This window comes from Xenopus tropicalis, chromosome 7, assembly GCF_000004195.4.
Source record: "Xenopus tropicalis strain Nigerian chromosome 7, UCB_Xtro_10.0, whole genome shotgun sequence".
Classification (NCBI taxonomy): Eukaryota; Metazoa; Chordata; class Amphibia; order Anura; family Pipidae; genus Xenopus; species Xenopus tropicalis.
This window is the reverse complement of record NC_030683.2, coordinates 15,775,995-15,796,342: the sequence shown is the minus strand read 5'-3', so window position 1 is coordinate 15,796,342 and position 20,348 is coordinate 15,775,995. Positions and strand designations below refer to the sequence as shown.

Below are 20,348 nucleotides of genomic sequence, written 5' to 3'. Positions count from 1 at the left end.
TTAGTTGGGATCAAGTACAGGTACTGTTTTATTATTACAGAGAAAAGGGAATCATTTAACCATGAAATAAACCCAATAGGGCTGTTCTGCCCCCAATAAGGGGTAATTATATCTTAGTTGGGATCAAGTACAGGTACTGTTTTATTATTACAGAGAAAAGGGAATCATTTAACCATGAAATAAACCCAATAGGGCTGTTCTGCCCCCAATAAGGGGTAATTATATCTTAGTTGGGATCAAGTACAGGTACGGTTTTATTATTACAGAGAAAAGGGAATCATTTAACCATTAAATAAACCCAATAGGGCTGTTCTGCCCCCAATAAGGGGTAATTATATCTTAGTTGGGATCAAGTACAGGTACTGTTTTATTATTACAGTGAAAAGGGAATCATTTAAACATGAAATAAACCCAATAGGACTGTTCTGCCCCAATAAGGGGTAATTATATCTTAGTTGGGATCAAGTACAGGTACTGTTTTATTATTACAGAGAAAAGGGAATAAACCCAATAGGACTGTTCTGCCCCCAATAATGTTACGAACAATCCTATTGGGTTTATTTCATGTTTAAATGATTTGTAGCAGACATAAGGTATGGTCATCCAAATTACAGAAAGATCCCTTACCCAGAAACCACAGGTCCCATGCATTCTACACAAAAGACCCTATACCTGTACAGGAAAAACTTTGGCTTATCAGTCATTCGGCTATAGCCCCAAGAATATCTAGGATACTTAATAGGTCTTTAATCAAAACCCACTCAAACTGACCTTCAAACTGAGCTTCCAGGATGGAGAGCAAATAAAAAAACCTTTCTTCCCAAATCTTACACAAGTTTGACCTTCACGCTGGTTTTCCAAGTGTATATAGGGGATCAAATAAGTATTCCAAAATCTTACCCTAACTGGCTTTCAGGGTCAGCCCTTCTACCAGTGCTCTATGCCTCTTGAAAGAGGCCAGTGGGGGTTATTAGTGATGTGTGGGTCAACCTTTACCCGACCATAATCTCCCACTCTCAACCCAACCAGCAATCCACCTTTATTTATAGAGCTGCAGCCAACCTGCCCTTTTCCTTTGTCTCTAAAGGGGGCAAAGTGGGGCGCCTATATATACAGGCAGCTGGAGAAGCAAGAGCTTGGTCTGAACCTGACTGCAAACTGCAAATCTTCTGTAACAGGTCCGGACCAACCCGCACTACGGGTTATGTATTTTCAGGGGTCAGTCCATCCCTAGCAAGCCATTGCAATCACCAGTCCACTTTACCTGGTAGCAATTAGAACAATGCCGCCCGGTTAATGCAGGTTTTCTGGACAGCAACAAACGTCATTCAGCCGAGTTACAAGAAAAATGATAATAGTCGTTAATAATAATACTAAAATGGAATGCCATAGGAAAAAAACCTAATTGCAGGTAATAATGCGTAGAAATATTTAGTAGAATGTTCTTGAGCGATCTCGTTAAATACTTCCAGAAATTATTTTGATTTTCAGTCTCATTTTTGTCATGGTAACTATGCCTGATGCATTTTTTAAAAATGTACGGGAAAAAAAAATTCCATTAATTTATTGATAATTAAACATCTACTAAAAACACAGTCTAGACGCTCCCGAGAGAGGAGATTGAAATCAGATGCAAACCGGTTCGCTACAAATGATACTTTCCAAAGTCAATTACCGTCCCAACCAACCTTTAGATTAACTGCACACCGGCCAAGGAACGTAACAATATACTGAATCAGGAATCGGCCTTTATAGGGGAAAGCCTACCATAACATAAGATATATTTCTCATTAAGCTCACAGACTGTTGGGGCTCAATGTGATTGACTGTTATAGGCCGCGGGGTACATCAAACTCGCTTCAACTTCCACATACATTTCACTACGAATAATGATTCCATGTATCACAATTATTCATTTTCTCTGCCGTTCCAATGGAATGCGAATAAAGGTCCAAAAAGTCTAAACATATCCATATACAATCCATGATCTTATACAAAGGGTACAAGGAGAGTGCATTGATGGCTGCTGGTTGATGAGCCAACCAACTCAATGTCCAACCAAACCAAGACAATAGTGATTTGCTGCAATAAACAGACACATTAGCTACCAATTAAGTCAAGCTGAACAAAAACTAGCCTATAATATACAAGCAGAGTAATGCAAATTTTGCCCATGTCTAGTAACCCATAGCAACCAATTGGATTTGCTCGGCCTCAAGCTGGTAAACATTAAATGCTTCCTCTGGTTGGTGGTTTTTTATTACTTTACTGATTTATTGCCTGCTGAAAACACAGAATCGCAACTCCAAATATGCCCTGTGCTGTCTCTTCTATTGACAATGGGGTTTCCCTGAGAAACTGGGGGATGTGCACTTGTGGCTAGGGCAAATGCCCTTTCTGGCCTAAAGCAGTTGGGGGGTTGACGTTGGGTATTCTTCATAGAGAACAATTTGGTAGCAAAGCATCCAAACTTTATGGAAATACATTGTAGGGCACATTAATTAAAGCAGAAAGGCAAGTCAGTTGACTATCACATGTAGCTAATGTTGATTATTAGAAGGTACAACTTTATTAAAAGGGTTGGCTATCAGATTGGCTAAAAAGTTAGGAGATGAGAATTTCTTTTTGCAACTTTTACTGGAGTCAGACGTTGACTGGCTTGATGGGTAAAGCTTTAGAAGCTCATGAGATATCTCCAGAAGATGTAGCTCTTGCATGGAGACAAGAGCCTACAGATCATAGGCACCCAAAATGATGGAATCCAACAGAGGCACTTAGCTTTGTACGGTCACACTTGGCACCCTAAACCCAGAACTAACGTCAAGATCCCAGTCTCAGCTCGCTCTTCAGCCTATAGCAGGAAGGAGCTCTCAGCTACTCAGATGGCACCAGGTCTTAATGAGAGAGGAACAGGACTAGGGTTCTGGGCGAGCAAAGGGGCCAAATCGTAGCAAATGGGAAGGCAGGAGGAAACACCGGTAACTAAGCAGGGGTCAGTATGGCCAAGTTCAAACACGGTCAAATAAAAGGTAATAGTTGGTCCAGGCAGAATACAAGCAAAGTAGAGAATCAGGCAAGGTCAGTCCAGGCACAGTTCAAATAACAGACAAATCGGAAATCGGAAATCAGAAGGCAATTCACAAACGCACCCAGGAACTATGAGTAAGGACCTACAATGGGCACCGATTCACTGGGCGCAGGGGAATATTGACATTTTCGCGCCAAAGATGACGTCACGCGGTCCGTCATGTTTTGGCTTGTGCGTCTGTCCCATACCTTTCACATTTTCCCACAGAGGTAGAGGATGGAGGAAAAAGTGAAAGGGATATTGTACAAACAAATTCTGAGATGTTATGGGATGAAGGAACAACATGAAGAATGCATCAAAAGAATGTATCAAAAATTTCAAAAAGGCATTTCCCCCCCCCCAGATATGAGTCCAACTGGCCTTAAGACTGTGCCCCCCCTAGGTGAGCAAGCCCAACAGTCTGACGATCTATAGGAAAGTAGAAATATATATATAAGTCTCCAACGCCTTCCTGGACTCAAAATGGCAATCGGACCAGTCCCTGCATCAAAAAAAAAAAAAAAAAAAAGCATCCGGACCTTTCTTAAGACTATCTATTGCATCCAGTTCTGGAAGAGATTTCTACAACTTTGGAACAAATACCAAAAAAAACCCCACCCAAAAACATTTAATCAGACAGCACCCATTGCACCTGGTGTTCCCAAATGCATTAACATTGTATAATATTTCCAGCACATTAAATTACATTGACATTAAAATACCCAGACCTTTTATAGAAAGACAAAAGCCCTGATGGGTAATGGCAATAAGACCAGAAAGAAATTCTAAATTTAAGGGCTGCTCTGTAGGGTGCGCGAGAGGTAGAAATACAAAGCAGTTAAAGATTAACCTGCCCCCAGCGGGTCGGCTCTTTGCAGGCAAATTCCGAAGCCTCTAATCACCAGGCATAGGCACGCAGATTTACGGCACGGTGCTGAGATGGTTCCGAGATCTGCACATAATATACGAGAAATCGGAGATATAGCTGATAAGAATAAATTAATTTTACAGTCAGTGAACAGTGTTGGAATAAAGCAGGATTGTGATTGGTGCTCTCCCTCTGGGGGGGGGTATAGCTATGGCCAGTATGGGGCTTGTACCTCGGGCAGCAGCTGGTTGGCTAAAAAATGCAGATACAGGTATAGGACCCATTATCCAGAATGCTCGGGACCAAGGGTATTCTGGATAAGGGGTCTTTCCGTAATTTGGATCTCCATATCTTAAACCTACTAAAAAATTAATAAAACATTCATTAAACCCAACAGGATTGTTCTGCATCCAATAAGGATTATTTATATCTTAGTTGGGATCAAGTACAGGTACTGTTTTATTATTACAGAGAAAAGGGAATCATTTAACCATGAAATAAACCCAATAGGGCTGTTCTGCCCCAATAAGGGGTAATTATATCTTAGTTGGGATCAAGTACAGGTACTGTTTTATTATTACAGAGAAAAGGGAATCATTTAACCATGAAATAAACCCAATAGGGCTGTTCTGCCCCCAATAAGGGGTAATTATATCTTAGTTGGGATCAAGTACAGGTACTGTTTTATTATTACAGAGAAAAGGGAATCATTTAACCATTAAATAAACCCAATAGGGCTGTTCTGCCCCCAATAAGGGGTAATTATATCTTAGTTGGGATCAAGTACAGGTACTGTTTTATTATTACAGAGAAAAGGGAATCATTTAACCATGAAATAAACCCAATAGGGCTGTTCTGCCCCAATAAGGGGTAATTATATCTTAGTTGGGATCAAGTACAGGTACTGTTATTACAGAGAAAAAGGAATCATTTTTAAAAATTAGAATTATTTGCTTATAATGGAGTCTATGGCAGATGGCCTTTCCGTAATTTGGAAAGGGATCCCATACCTGTAGCTATAGCTTGAATGGCCAATGTGAGGCCCTCCATCTGTGAATAGTCAGCAGTATGGGCAGGGGCTGCTGGGAGCTGGAGTTGAACCCCAGCTGGGGGGCTGCAGATAGGACATTCCTGTTGCTAACCTGTGGGTGCCGAGTTACCAAGAGCTAAGAATCCACTAGCAGGAATTGCGCTGTACCAATAGCCGAGCTCAAACACAGCTGCGCAGCCCTAACAAACTATAAAAATAGGCATTTCTAAGATTCTTTTCAGTGAAACATGCAGGCTGGGAATGAACGTTGGGGAATGCATTGCTGGGGTTGCTTCTCAAAAGAACTGGGCACTAAACTAGGATTTTAATTACAAACAAGGAAAATAATCACTGCACCAAGAAATGAGAAAAAAAGGGAAAAAACATTAAAAAAAAAAAGGAAGGAATTTGGGCTGCAATAACAAAACTGTTAATGCTGGGCTGTAAATAGAGGAGGGGGGAAGAGACTCCACATTAACATAACACTGAAACCACTGGCTGAAGGTCATTATATGGCTGGCAGTAGGTGTTTCACATCATTAGCATTTGCCATTAACTCAGGGAAAGCTATTTAGGAGAACCTCCTGCTTAAAGTATGCCTGGGTAGGGGCCCTTCCCTTCTACTCACTCCCTAACATAGGAAATCAATCAGGCCATCAAGCAGGGATATCCAGTGCAGCTTGCCATTGACAGTCATGTAGCACTTTAGGGGGGGGGGGTCAGTTGTCAGCGTATTTAATGCAAAGATGGCCATACCCCAGCTGGCAGTCAGCAGCATATCCAATGATGGCCACAATGGTTGGGGCCACAATCGGCTATCAATAAGCAAAAATGTCATCAGGACTGCATCAGGCCATGGATGTTGCCTTCTCTCTAGAGGTTTGTATAAGCCCCCAATGTGAACCCATCACTGGTCCAAGGACCGGGCAATTGGTTCAGCCCGATCTGGCCCACCATCTCCTTAAACGAGCAGATCTTAGCATGCATTATCAATGGTCATTGCTCAGCAAAAATTCTCATTAAGCATAAAAGCAGACCCCAGAACTATACTGTGGTCCCAAAAGGGACCGAAACGTCGGTTGTACATGCAATTATAATACACGAGAGATTTTTTGAAACACAAAGACCCTTGGTGCTGGCTGTTTTATTTTGAGATATTATATATATATATATATATATATTTTTCCATACTATGACCTGGCAAAGCAGTTCGAATCTGAGAAATCCCTGAAGCTGCACTTCCTGTTTCCACCACTGGGAGTGCAATAGGCAAAGCTAGTGTAAAGGTAAACATAGATTCATTTTGGATTATACAAAAAAAAAAAAAAACTCATGTAGAATGAACTCTACTTAAGGGCTCTGGCACACGGGGAAATTAGTCGCCCGCAGCAAAACTCCCTGTTCGCGGGCGACTAATCTCCCCGAGTTGCCTTCCCCTGCCATCCCACCGGCGACAATGTAAGTCGCCGGTGGGATGGCAGACGCAGCGGGGCGATTTTGGGAAATCACCGAAAAAGACTCGCAAGTAAAATCGCGCCGCCGCGTCTGCCATCCCGCCGGCGACTTACATGTTCGCCGGTGGGATGGCAGGGGAAGGCAACACGGGGAGATTAGTCGCCCGCGAACAGGGAGTTTTGCCGCGGGCGACTAATCTCCCCGTGTGCCAGAGCCCTAAGGCACTGTTCCATTAAAGGTGATGAAGGATATTTCATTTTAGTTTAGCACAAGAAAGAGTATGGTATGGCAGCTATCTGGTTGCTAGGGTCTTGTTTACCTTAGTAACCAGGCAGTGGTATAAATGAGACAATGAATAGGAGAGGGACTGAATAGAAAGATAAGGAATAAATATAAAATAATACATTTGTAAACTCTCAGAGCAATTGTTTTTGGCTGCCGGGGTCAGTGACCCCCCCCCCATTTGAAAGCTGGAAAGATGTAGAAATGTAAGTCAAACAAACTATAAAAAAAAAAAAAAAAAAAAAATAATGAAGACCAACTGCAAAGCTGATCAGAACAGGACAGTCTATAACACAGTAAAAGTTAACGTAAAGGTTAACTACCCCTTTAATAAATGCCATGTAAGTGGACTTTAGCACTCTCCTGTAAATACACAGGGAAACGATCTGCAGTGTCCTGCCTGCTCTATACCTAGGGGCTACTCTAATCAAACGTGACGTTTCCTACTACTCATAGCAACCAATCAGCAGGTAGAATTTACTGGTCAGCTCTTCAATCTGCGAGGTTGCTATGGGTTACTAGACCCGTAGAAACCTTCACCTTATATTACAGTATCTGAAATGTGCCTACAGCTGTATTTAATCCTACAAATCAAGCTATTTTAGGACACACACTCCCACCCAGAAGGCTGCCTACGGTATTCATTCATTCACACTAACCGACACGGGACTTTCCCGCTCGCTCTGACTCAGCTTCATCTTCCAGACAATGTTTTTGTTGTGATTTTTTTTTTTTTTAAATTAAAGGCCAAATAAGCCCAAGATGAAAATATGCTGTTGGTAACCCATACGCAATAATGTCAATAAGCCAGAGATAGAAAAATATAAACGTTGCCTTGGCAAATAACTGGCATTCATGTCTCCAAACTCTTGGCTTCCACTGGCCCAGGCAAGGGATGAAAAGTTAACGTCTCCACATAACAAACCCCTAAAGAGCACGGAAAAACTGTGTTCTCAGTTTAGACCCAACACACAGGGAATAGGTCGGATACCTCCCTTACTAAGCACTGGTCACTGGGGATCCCAGTAAAAATGACACTGTAAACCAGTAAATGGGTGTCGGAATGTCAGAGTTGCCAATCGGATCTCCAACAGCTGTTTATGGCCTTAGATTCCTTGACAGGGACAATACAAAGCCCAGCACCCCCAATACAAAGAAAGTGGGCTCCTTTATCATTGGGAGTGGGTCTATAGAAAGCCAATGAAAAGAGCTTTGTGTACATGACAAGGGAAAGTCGTTGTGTTGCTAAAGGCTGAAAAGGCACCTCCAGCGTCACTAAGGTCACTGAGATACTATTCTCTGTATAGAGATCATTGCAAGGCCATAGCCTTATATACAGGACAGGGAGAGGGGAAAAGCACTAACCCCCCCCCCCCCCCGTCTAAAAGTAACCGTCTCCCATAACTTGCCAGATCTTAATTACTATCTTTAAGACGACTGAAGGGAAACATTTCCTACGCGGCATCCAAATGGTTAGTGGAGCGATTCGGTACAGTAAATACAATGTTGCACTTAACAGATAATTCTGTCCTTTTGTGTTTGCCACGTTTCGCATTTCAGTCCTAGGGTGCCTCGGAACCACCCTGCCTTTATCTCCATGACCATCAACAAAAGCTTCAGTTTCATTTTTATGTTACTGATGGTTTAAATTTAGCGCTATACAGGGTCACACTGGCCTGCCAGAGAAGCAGCGGACGAATGGGAGTGCCCTTGGGTGCCCGGATAAGAAATCCGGCACTGCACCCCACGTTAACGCCACATTAACCCGTCTGCCTAGATATTGGCCGAGTAGGCCATCAGAGGGCCCCTATAAACTTTCTAATAAAATACCAAATCTATCCATCAGCAGCTTTTATTACGGATGCACCGAATTCACTATTATAGGATCCGCCCGAACCCCAAATCCTTTGCGAAAGCTTCAGCCGAATAATGAAGCAAATCTGAAGCCTAAAGCTCCCCATACACGGGCCGATCCACTCGCTTGGCAATGTCGCCAAGCAAGCGGATCTTCTCCCGATATTCCCACCTACTTTCGGGAGGGTGATATCAAGACAATCCAGGCCCTGGGGCCAAACGATCAAATTATAACAACGGGTATAGGAAAAGTAGGTCCAGGGACCGCATCAACGAGCCGATGCAGCCCCAGATCTGACTAGATTTTTTAACTTCCCGATCGATATCTGGCCGATTTAAAGCCAGATATCGGTCGGGCAGGCCCGTCGTTAGTGCCCATACACGGGCCGATTAGCTGCCGAATCGGTCTAAGGGACTGATATCGGCAGCTAGAATTGGCCTGTGTATGGGGACCTTAATATGTATATGCAACTTGGTATAAGGAAAGTTCAAGGAGATTTATGTGGCAAAAAGTCACATGTTTGGGCACTTTAGGAGGGTTTTCTGGTGCAAACAACAACATTCCCTTACTCTCCATCAATGCTTTATCTTATATAACACTCGGGAAGTCACATATCGGACTCAGCCTTCCTCTGTTTGGCTCCCTGCACTCACAAGCAGGCACTTTGCTTGTTGCCTTTGCAGCACTACTAAGGCTAGTAAGGCCAAAAAGCACCTCCCACTGGGCTGAAGGTTAATTGGCTCTCTATGCAAATCCTTATGTGCAAGTTTAACAAGCAAAATTCAACATCTTAGCAACAACATTCCTTTGAAAGGCCATAGTATCCTGTGCAACAAATCCTGGGGACTTACACTAAATAAGACTATTTCTAAAGGGGGTATTACCTAAAATTGTGACTTGATGAGGTTCCAGTTGGGAATGCTACGGAATACACAACAAGCAGCCCTCCTTCTGTTCTTGCATTGCGAGCCCCATTGACCAGTGATAGCCCAAAGCTGTAAGGTGCATGTTGGACACCCCTCTAGGTCGTTTTGTTCTTTGCATACAAATATGAAGTAAAGACAAGAATAAACCCAAATGTATCCCATTTTCCATCCAATTCGAGAGGTTACATGAAATAAAAGCAGCTCCTATTAAACGTTGCCCTGGGCTGTCGGCTGTGGTACAATTCATGGGCTCACACAATGCACCTCAGTGGCGGCCAGTGGAATTGTGTGCACATAGTTCTGCTCCCAAGCCCAACACCTTGACAACTGCTGTGTGCTTCCTTCCTCCCACAAAGAATGCAGAATGTGCCATTAATTCCTTTATTGTCAGAGCAGCCGGGAAGCCCCCTAACAGCAAAGAGCAGCCATGGCTCAAATGAACGGCTATAGCCAACACATCTTACCTTCTTGCCTTGGGCTTTCCTACAGACTGGGTTGCATGAGGGGAGATACAAAGAAAGAGAAGTTTATTAGAATAAGTCAAACAAGAGAGAAACAGATCTTAGAAAATGGGAATTCCTTTCTGTTTTGGCAAACAAGTCTCTGTATGTGGAAAATAAAGAATGACACTATAAAGGGCAAACAAATCTGTTCTACTCCTTCTGTATATTCAGTGAGGAACGTTCCAGCTTGGGTGAAGTACACAAGACATAATTCCAAATTATTGCTGACACATTGATATCCGATAATTAATGGTGTTTAACATTATGGCCTCCTGGGACTGTAGGGCTACAGATAAACATTACACGAAATATTTTTATGAATTCCCATGGGAGGTGGGTAGGGGCGTGAACAAGGGTGGTGGAGTATAAAAGGGCAAATCCCCCCCCCTAACTGGCCTTCAGGCTGGGCCCCCTTAGCCCATAACAAGGTTACAGATATAGAAACATTGGGGTAACAGTCACCCTGCTATAGTTCCAGGGGTACCCAGGACACAAATAAGCACTCACCCCAAATCCCCCCTAACTGGCCTTCAGGCTGGGCCCCCTTAGCCCATAACAAGGTTACAGATATATAGAAACATTGGGGTAACAGTCACCTTGCTATAGTTCCAGGGGTACCCAGGGCACAAATAAGCACTCACCCCAAATCCCCCCCTAACTGGCCTTCAGGCTGGGCCCCCTTAGCCCATAACAAGGTTACAGACATATAGAAACATTGGGGTAACAGTTACCCTGCTATAGTTCCAGGGGTACCCAGGGCACAAATAAGCACTCACCCTAAATCCCCCCCTAACTGGCCTTCAGGCTGGGCCCCCTTAGCCCATAACAAGGTTACAGATATATAGAAACATTGGGGTAACAGTCACCCTGCTATAGTTCCAGGGGTACCCAGGACACAAATAAGCACTCACCCCAAATCCCCCCTAACTGGCCTTCAGGCTGGGCCCAATTATTTTTCAGTTTTTTTCAGCCAAACCCACTTCCAGGCCTGACTCAGCACAGACACACAGAGCTCCCAAATGCCCCCCCCCCCCCCCAGTGCATCCAAAGTCCATATCAATATGACAGGAATGCAGGGCAAGATGCTGCATAGACATTTTTAAATATTTAGATACAGGAACATGATTGGATAACAGATTTGCCCCCCATGATTTCACTGCACAGATTCATTCAAGAGGCAAACTTCAACTAGGGTGGTCCCCATTCCCTAATTGCAGCAAAGACACCCCCAGGACCATCCTGTTTTCCCATGTCAACAGGGAAAATACAGAAGTGGGGTGCAGGGGTGGGGGCCCCTGCCTGTCACCGCTCCATGTGCATCAGTCCATTTAAGAACATTAAAGAGGTAGTTCACCGTTAAAATTAACTTTTAATATGATGTAGACATTAATATTCTGAAACACTTTGCAATTGGTCTTCATTTTTTTATAGTTTTTCAGCTTTTGGTTCAGCAGCTCTCCATTTGGTATTTTAGCAGCTGGTTGCTGGTGTCTTATTTACCCTAGCAACCAGGCAGCAGCTTAAATAAGAGATAGAAACATGAATAGCAGAGGGGCTGCATAGAAAGATTAGTAATAAAAAGCAACAATCATAATAAAACTGGAGCCTCACAGAGCAATAGTTTTTTTGGCTGCCGGGGTCAGTGACCCCCCCATCTGAAAGCTGGAAAGAGGCGGAAGAGAAAGGTAAATAATTCAAAAACTATAAAAAATACTGAAATAGGACATTGTATAACATATTCCCCTTTAAGTGCAGTGACAGGCCGACGGCCCCAAACAGGGGGCTGGGGGGGCCGCAGTACAGGGAGGAGGGAGAGGGGCTGCAATACAGGAAGCCCTTGGGTTTGGGATAACATCCTCTCCAGATCCTCAGCGACATTATTCATCCCTCTCTCCCAGCTCCCAATCACACACGGGGGCAGCCGGGATGATTCACAGTAACAGTCATTTTACAGTCTTCCCCCGGCCCCACAGCCGCCGCTCCAATAAAACAATGACGCCCGACTCGGGTCTAAACAACCAAAACCCTGCAATTTCCAGAAAAAGACAACAAAATCTCCAAAATATTCAATTTCCTTCATGGCTTGTAGCGCCTCACTGGCAGTCTGTGGCTCGACTGATCCAGCGCTCACTGAAAAGCAGATGTTGGGAGTGCAATTAAAGGGAAAGTTAACTCTACAAACTACTGCCTGCATCATACTAAAGAAAAAATGGATTAGTCCCTGTTATTAAGACTTGTTATTCGGTAGTTGCCTAGTTTGAAATTATTCTTAGCCCTTTATAAATAAAGAATGAGACATGTAGCAGCAGCTTACAGACATTATACAGCAGTCCCTGCACCAGTAGAGCTTACAATCTAAGGTTCCTATGGGCAATTTTATTTGGAGCCAATTCTCCTGCCTGTATATTTTTGAAGTATAGGATCTGTTATCCAGAATGCTTGGGACCTGGGGTTTTCCGGATAAGGCTTATTTCCGTAATTTGGATCCCCATAACTTAAGTCTGCTAAAAAATAATTTAACCATTAAATAAACCCAATAGGGCTGTTCTGCCCCCAATAAGGGGTAATTATATCTTAGTTGGGATCAAGTACAGGTACTGTTTTATTATTACAGAGAAAAGGGAATCATTTAACCATGAAATAAACCCAATAGGGCTGTTCTGCCCCCAATAAGGGGTAATTATATCTTAGTTGGGATCAAGTACAGGTACTGTTTTATTATTACAGAGAAAAGGGAATCATTTAACCATTAAATAAACCCAATAGGGCTGTTCTGCCCCCAATAAGGGGTAATTATATCTTAGTTGGGATTAAGTAAAATGTACTGTTTTATTATTACAGAGAAAAGGGAATCATTTAACCATTAAATAAACCCAATAGGGCTGTTTTGCCCCCAATAAGGGGTAATTATATCTTAGTTGGGATCAAATACAGGTACTGTTTTAATATTACAGAGAAAAAGGAAATAATTTTTAAAAATTAGAATTATTTGCTTATAATGGAGTCTATGGGAGATGGCCTTTCCGTAATTCTGAACTTTCTGGATAACGGGTTTCCAGATAAGGGATCCCATACCTGTACTGGATGTAACCAGTAGAAACCCATGATGCATAGGGGAAGAGTCTGGTCATAACCATCGTATCATCATAACACTTTTCCCATAACACTCCTCTCCCCCTACACCACTGTTGCCCCTCTCATTGGGTGAGGTTGGCAGAGAAGCATATTGTAGCCCATGCACTTGGCCAAAATCATTGCCCAATGAGATTTTCTAACCTGCCCAAGAAATATATCTGACTGATTGGCCACTATACATGGGCCATGTGCAGAACGAGGTCTCTATATTAAGAAATTCCTCTCTAAAATAGACTCTGCCCCGGCCCTGGCCACGTCTGATCACCCCCCTAATCTGCCCCAAATTCAGTGGTGAGTTGCAGTGCACAAATCTGGACACTCACATATGTCTCAGCCGCCCATCTCGGCCTTATAACCTCATGGAAGGCACCATGGGCACAGTGTTGGCTTCTGTTATACCCACACCCAGGCCCGGACTGGCAATCTGTGGATTCGGGCAAATGCCAGAGGGCCACAGACACTCACTATTTATTGGGCTACTGGGGGGCTGTTTGGGCCTCTGGGTACTTGCAATGCCAGGGCCTATTCTGAATCCCAGCCCAGACCTAATACACACAGCAATACAAACCAACAATCAAAGAACAACCCTCCCTCGGTGCAACAATGGAAACGGCACACTCAGTGTCCCCTATGACTCCTGATAGTTGTCGTTGCGTCTGGTCTACCACCATGCAGAATGACAGCTTCATAAGCACTCTTGTATGTTAAGGGTTAATGACAGAAAGTTGATACATACAGGGTCCCCTGTTTGCATTGTATTTGGCTACACTGTAACATCTGCTTCTCCTTACTGTGCCTGTCTCAGAGCAGGGCCCGGTCCGGAATGTTATTGTTTAATGTATCAGCCAATAAAACACCCTCTCGTAGGGATAAATAGAAAACCCAAAGCCCGGCAGTACCCAGCCTGCCCTAGGGGAAAGGTCTGTCCCTGCTCCTAATCCCTGGGATCCCAAGGGAACACAGAACGACTTCCTTGTAAACAGAACTCCATGTTGTTCTGCTCATAAGAGCCTGCAAAGATGCACCGTCTGGTTCATTGCTGGGCGCACAGGCTGACAGTACCACCCATGGTGACTGTATGGGATGCTGGGAGCTGCAGTTCTGCAACAGCTGGAAGGTCACAGGTTGTCCCATGTATAAAGTATATATATATATGACTGTATGGGTAAATTGCACGGCACCCCCAGCAAGGGGTCTACTGCAAACACCACTATGGCCATAACCCCATACCCCCATTACTGTAAGACCCCTGGCACAAGGGGCATTTTGTCCACCACCAGTTTAGGGATCGTAAGAAACAAAAAACCTAGTTAGCAGGGTCTCCAGGGCCCTAGCAACCAGTAATAGTTTCCATTTTTGAATGGGGAGCTTAGAAAAGGAACATTTAAAAAAAATCTAAGACCAACTGCAAACTGGCTCCAAAACTGCTGTATTAGGGCTAATGGTGTAAGGAGCTGTTAGGGGCAAAAGTTGCCCCGATGTGCAGGTAAAACTGGCAAATTTCACGTAATATGCAGTTAGTGTAAGAGATAGATAATTCCCCGCGCAGATATAATCACGTGATGCTCATGAGAAGAAACAGGCCTTATCCAATGTACTAATGGAGTTCATTAGTGCACAACCGCTCTTTAACTACAACTCCCAGCAACCCCTGAGAGACTCTGGTAGGACATTTCAATGGAGTTGCCTTGGCATCTCTGCCACTGACTTATTTTTGCCAAACATGAGAGACGGTAATATGGTGGGGCTCATACTCAAACGATCTTCCCAAAACACAATTCTTATTGGTTCTAATAATGAGATTTCTATGAATTAGCCACTGTTGCTGTTTATCCATAAGGAGCTCACACAGGGGGAGGGGCAGCACCAGGTAAGCAGGGGGTCCCATACATCTAGGGTAGGTGCCATGTATGCCAAGGCCTTAGGGTGACAAGCTTTCTAGGGTGCCCTCCTATTCAGTGTGTAATGTTAAATATGTGCCACATATGGCAGGGCTAAGATTGTGCCAGGTAAGGGGCTACACTAAGTCTGATGTTGTTAGGATGGGCAGCACCAGGTAAAGGTACTATGCTATAAGGGATACTGTGCCAGGCAAGGGGCTACGATGATGGATACTGTGCCAGGCAAGGGGCTACGATGATGGATACTGTGCCAGGCAAGGGGCTACGATGATGGATACTGTGCCAGGCAAGGGGCTACGATGATGGATACTGTGCCAGGCAAGGGGCTACGATGATGGATACTGTGCCAGGCAAGGGGCTACGATGATGGATACTGTGCCAGGCAAGGGGCTACGATGATGGATACTGTGCCAGGCAAGGGGCTACGATGATGGATACTGTGCCAGGCAAGGGGCTCGGATGGATACTGTGCCAGGCAAGTGGATGTGAAAGGTAAGGTGCTACAGAGCAGGGTGGTATCCCAGGTCAGACACTCGGCAATAGGGTGCTACAGGGCAGGGTGGTATCCCAGGTCAGACACTCGGCAATAGGGTGCTACAGGGATACACAATGGGCTGGCACTGAGCAATATGGTTGGTAAGGTGGAGCCATGTGTGTGCTGGCTCAGTAGGGGAGGGGGGCTACACGCTATAGGTGCTATACAGGACGTAGGGGTTGGGGGGCTAGGGTTATTGTGTAAGTTTAATGGGGCTCTATCACTTTGCTGTGGGGCCGGTAACTTGTAGTTGTGCCACTGGTACTGCCCTTACCAACTGCTTCCCTGTGTAACATTGGCACTGGCTAAGCTACACTTTGTGCCAAGCCTAATTATGGGGGTCACTCTAGGCAATGTGTTATACTCAGTAGGGTTCCACATTGTGTAAGGTGCTGACCCCTAATAAGGGTGCTACACTTTGCAAGGTGCTGACTCCCTAATCAGGTTGCTATACTTTGCAAGGTGCTGACTCCCTAATCAGGGTGCTATACTTTGCAAGGTGCTGACTCCCTAATCAGGGTGCTACACTTTGCAAGGTGCTGACTCCCTAATCAGGGTGCTACACTTTGCAAGGTGCTGACTCCCTAATCAGGGTGCTACACTTTGCAAGGTGCTGACTCCCTAATCAGGGTGCTATACTTTGCAAGGTGCTGACTCCCTAATCAGGGTGCTATACTTTGCAAGGTGCTGACTCCCTAATCAGGGTGATATACCGTGTAAGGTGCTGAGCCCAATCAGGGTGCTATACCGTGTAAGGTGCTGAGCCCAATCAGGGTGCTATAATGTGTAAGGTGTGGAGCCCAATCAGGGTGTTATACCATGTAAGGTACTGAGCCTAATCAGGGTGCTATACTATGTAAGGTGCTGAGCCTAATCAGGGTGCTATAATGTGTAAGGTGTGGAGCCCAATCAGGGTGCTATACTGTGTAAGGTGCTGAGCCTAATCAGGGTGCTATACTGTGTAAGGTGCTGAGCCTAATCAGGGTGCTATACTGTGTAAGGTGCTGAGCCTAATCAGGGTGCTATACTGTGTAAGGTGCTGAGCCTAATCAGGGTGCTTTACTGTATAAGGTGCTGAGCCTAATCAGGGTGCTATACTGTATAAGGTGCTGAGCCTAATCAGGGTGCTATACTGTGTAAGGTGCTGAGCCCAATCAGGGTGCTATACCGTGTTTACCCCACTTTTAGTGTTATATATCGATGCCACAATGCTCAGGCAGTACAACACAAGTAAGTACAACTCCAACCCTACTACCGGCCTACAATAAAGCCACCCTGGGCTCCGCTAGAGAAAGTGCTGTAACTTTGCTGAGTGGGGGAACATGGGGAGACATAGGCTGGGGGGGTCGGGGAACATGGGGAGACATAGGCTGGGGGGGTCGGGGAACATGGGAAGCCATAGGCTGGGGGGGGTCGGGGAACATGGGAAGCCATAGGCTGGGGGGTCGGGGAACATGGGAAGCCATAGGCTGGGGGGGTCGGGGAACATGGGAAGCCATAGGCTTGGGGGGTCGGGGAACATGGGAAGCCATAGGCTGGGGGGGTCGGGGAACATGGGAAGCCATAGGCTGGGGGGGTCGGGGAACATGGGAAGCCATAGGCTGGGGGGGTCGGGGAACATGGGAAGCCATAGGCTGGGGGTCGGGGAACATGGGAAGACATAGGCTGGGGGGTCGGGGAACATGGGGAGACATAGGCTGGGGGGGTCGGGGAACATGGGAAGCCATAGGCTGGGGGGGTCGGGGAACATGGGAAGCCATAGGCTGGGGGGTCGGGGAACATGGGAAGCCATAGGCTGGGGGGGTCGGGGAACATGGGAAGCCATAGGCTGGGGGGTCGGGGAACATGGGAAGCCATAGGCTGGGGGGTCGGGGAACATGCGGAACCATAGGCTGGGGGTCGGGATGGAGCTGGCGGGGGTACGAGAGAGTAGGGGCTGCCGGGGGAGCGGTACTTGGCTGGGAAGCAGACGGCGGGCAGAGCGGGCTAAGTTGGTCCCGTAGCGGCCCCGGAGGCGGATACCTGGATGGGACAGGGATGTTGCGGTCCCGTTATCTGACTCCGCGCCCCACACACACACACAGGGGAGGAAGGAGCTGGAGGTCCCGGAGTGGGGCAGTGGGGAGCGGGGCAGCGGGGCTGCGGGGAGCGGGGCTGCGGGGAAGCCCGGGGAGATGGATGTAACAGCGGCGGGGGAATCGGACCGGACCGGTACTTACCCTGCAGCATCGTTTCCAGCTTCTTCCGATCCACTCGGAACCGCTCCTCTCCCCATTCCGGATCATGGGGCACGGCCGAGCCGGGGGAATCATCCTCTGAGCCCGGGAGAGGGGAGTCAGCGCTCCGCTCGCTGTTGGAGCCCGGGTCCGACTGGTTCATGTATCCGCCGATAGTGTCGCACTGAGCCGCCATGGTGTAACTGCCGCTACCGACTGCGCCCAACTCAGCGCCCAGGGCGCACTCACACACTCCGGGCTGGCCGGCTGGGTCGGGATAGAAGCGCTCACTAAGTCCGAGTTGGCAAGTAAGTTAGTGGGACACAGCGCCGCCCTCACTCCCAGCCCTACGCACACACACCGCCCGGCCGACTGAGCTCCCTCTGTGGCTGCGTCCGGCACTAGTGCAGCTCCGCTCTGGGAATAGCGCCTGACGTCACACTGCCGGGGGCTGAGCCCTGCGCTCCTGACTCAGCGGCGCTACTGGGGGCAACAGGCTGGCGGGATAGCAGCTTATAGGGGGGCAGCAGGCTGGGGGGATAGTAGCTTATGGGGGGGGCAACAGGCTGGCGGGATAGCAGCTTATAGGGGGGCAGCAGGCTGGGGGGATAGTAGCTTATAGGGGGGGGGCAGCTTATGAGGGGGCTGCAGGCTTGGGGATAGTAGCTTATAGGGGGGGGGGCAGCTTATGAGGGGGCTGCAGGCTTGGGGATAGTAGCTTATAGGGGGGGGGCAGCTTATGAGGGGGCTGCAGGCTTGGGGGATAGTAGCTTATAGGGGGGGGGCAGCTTATGAGGGGGCTGCAGGCTTGGGGGATAGTAGCTTATAGGGGGGCTGCAGGCTTGGGGGATAGTAGCTTATAGGGGGGGGCAGCTTATGAGGGGGCTGCAGGCTTGGGGGATAGTAGCTTATAGGGGGGGCTGCAGGCTTGGGGGATAGTAGCTTATAGGGGGGGCATCAGGCTTGGGGGATAGTAGCTTATACGGGGGGGCAGTTTATGAGGGGACTGCAGGCTTGGGGGATAGTAGCTTATTGGGGGGGCAGCAGGCTTGGGGGATAGTAGCTTATGGGGGGCAGCAGGCTGGGGTCATAGCAGCTTATTGGGGGGGTCAGCAGGCCGGGGGGGATAGCAGCTCTTTGGGGGGGCAGTAGGTGGGGGGCAGCAGCTTATGGGGGATAGCAGCTTATGGGGGGGCAGCAGGCTGGGGGGGGCAGCTGCAGAACCTCTTGGAGTTCCGGGATGTCAATCATAATGCACCATGAGTGAATGGGGAGGGATGGAACATTCCTATTGGTTGCACAGAAACATGGTCTGCCTCTAAAGGGAAACTCTGCCCAAAATCAGCTCTTTGGCATAATGAAGGAAAATATCATTCTAAGCAACTTTCCAAAATTTATTCATTAGACAAACTCACTGGCTTTGAGGTTATGTTTAAATGCTATGAATGAAAGCAGTAGATGTTTATATTCACTGCCCAGTTCTGACTCCTGAAACAATGTAGCAGAAGCCACCTGATTACCAAACCTGGAGTGCCCACCCCTGCCCCCCACTAAATCAGCAGAGCAGGGATGGAACCCACTGAATGGGACCCCCTATGGCTGCAGACCCCCCTCTGCTCCCCACTAGTTATGTCACTGATTCAGGTGCAATTTAGTGGCCAGATTCAGTCTCGCCCCCCCCCCCCCGGGCACTTAAAGTGACAGATGTATGAGAAAGTGGGTTTAGCATTTACTCCAGGGGAATCCACTGTGCCACTGCCTTTAAGTGTTAATTACTATGTCCATGTTATCACATGACATACCCCCTGAGCCCCCCTCCCCATATACACCTGCTCAGTGAGGAATTCCAGTCTCTGGCACCATTGGTACATACAGGGCACATAGGAGCTTTATCTGTACAGCAGGGCCGCCATCAGAAATCACGGGGCCCCTCACAAGAAAATTTTCTGGGCCCCCCTCCCACCAGTACAAAAGACTCACAGCCAGCAGCCCCCCCAATACATGGTAGCCAGCAGTGCCCCCCAGTACATTGGTAGCCAGCAGTGCCCCCCCCAGTACATTGGTAGCCAGCAGTGGCCCCCCCCCAGTACATTGGTAGCCAGCAGTGCCCCCCCCCGTACATTGGTAGCCAGCAGTGGCCCCCCCAGTACATTGGTAGCCAGCAGTGGCCCCCCCAGTACATTGGTAGCCAGTAGTGCCCCCCCCAGTACATTGGTAGCCAGCAGTGCCCCCCCCAGTATATTGGTAGCCAGCAGTGGCCCCCCCCAGTACATTGGTAGCCAGCAGTGCCCCCCCCAGTACATTGGTAGCCAGCAGTGGCCCCCCCCAGTACATTGGTAGCCAGCAGCCCCCCCCAAGTACATTGGTAGCCAGCAGGCCCCCCCCAAGTACATTGGTAGCCAGCAGTGCCCCCCAGTACATTGGTAGCTAGCAGTGCCCCCCCCTAGTACATTGGTAGCCAGCAGGCCCCCCCAAGTACATTGGTAGCCAGCAGCCCCCCCCCCCAAGTACATTGGTAGCCAGCAGTGCCCCCCAGTACATTGGTAGCCAGCAGTGCCCCCCCCCAAGTACATTG

The 20,348-nt window shown here is 47.2% G+C and overlaps 1 protein-coding gene across 2 annotated transcripts in view; it reads right to left on the bottom strand.

Annotated features, from left to right (window-relative positions):
• bicc1 (BicC family RNA binding protein 1) overlaps positions 1 to 18,262 on the bottom strand; it is a 185,731-nt gene extending 167,469 nt beyond the window's left edge. For both annotated transcript variants that reach the window (XM_031905224.1, XM_031905225.1), the window contains exon 1: positions 17,777 to 18,262. In XM_031905224.1, the coding sequence (XP_031761084.1) occupies positions 17,777 to 17,969 (193 nt within the window). In that variant the 5' untranslated portion in view covers positions 17,970 to 18,262. The remainder of the gene's footprint in view (positions 1 to 17,776) is intronic.
• Between the last annotated feature and the right edge of the window lie 2,086 nt (positions 18,263 to 20,348).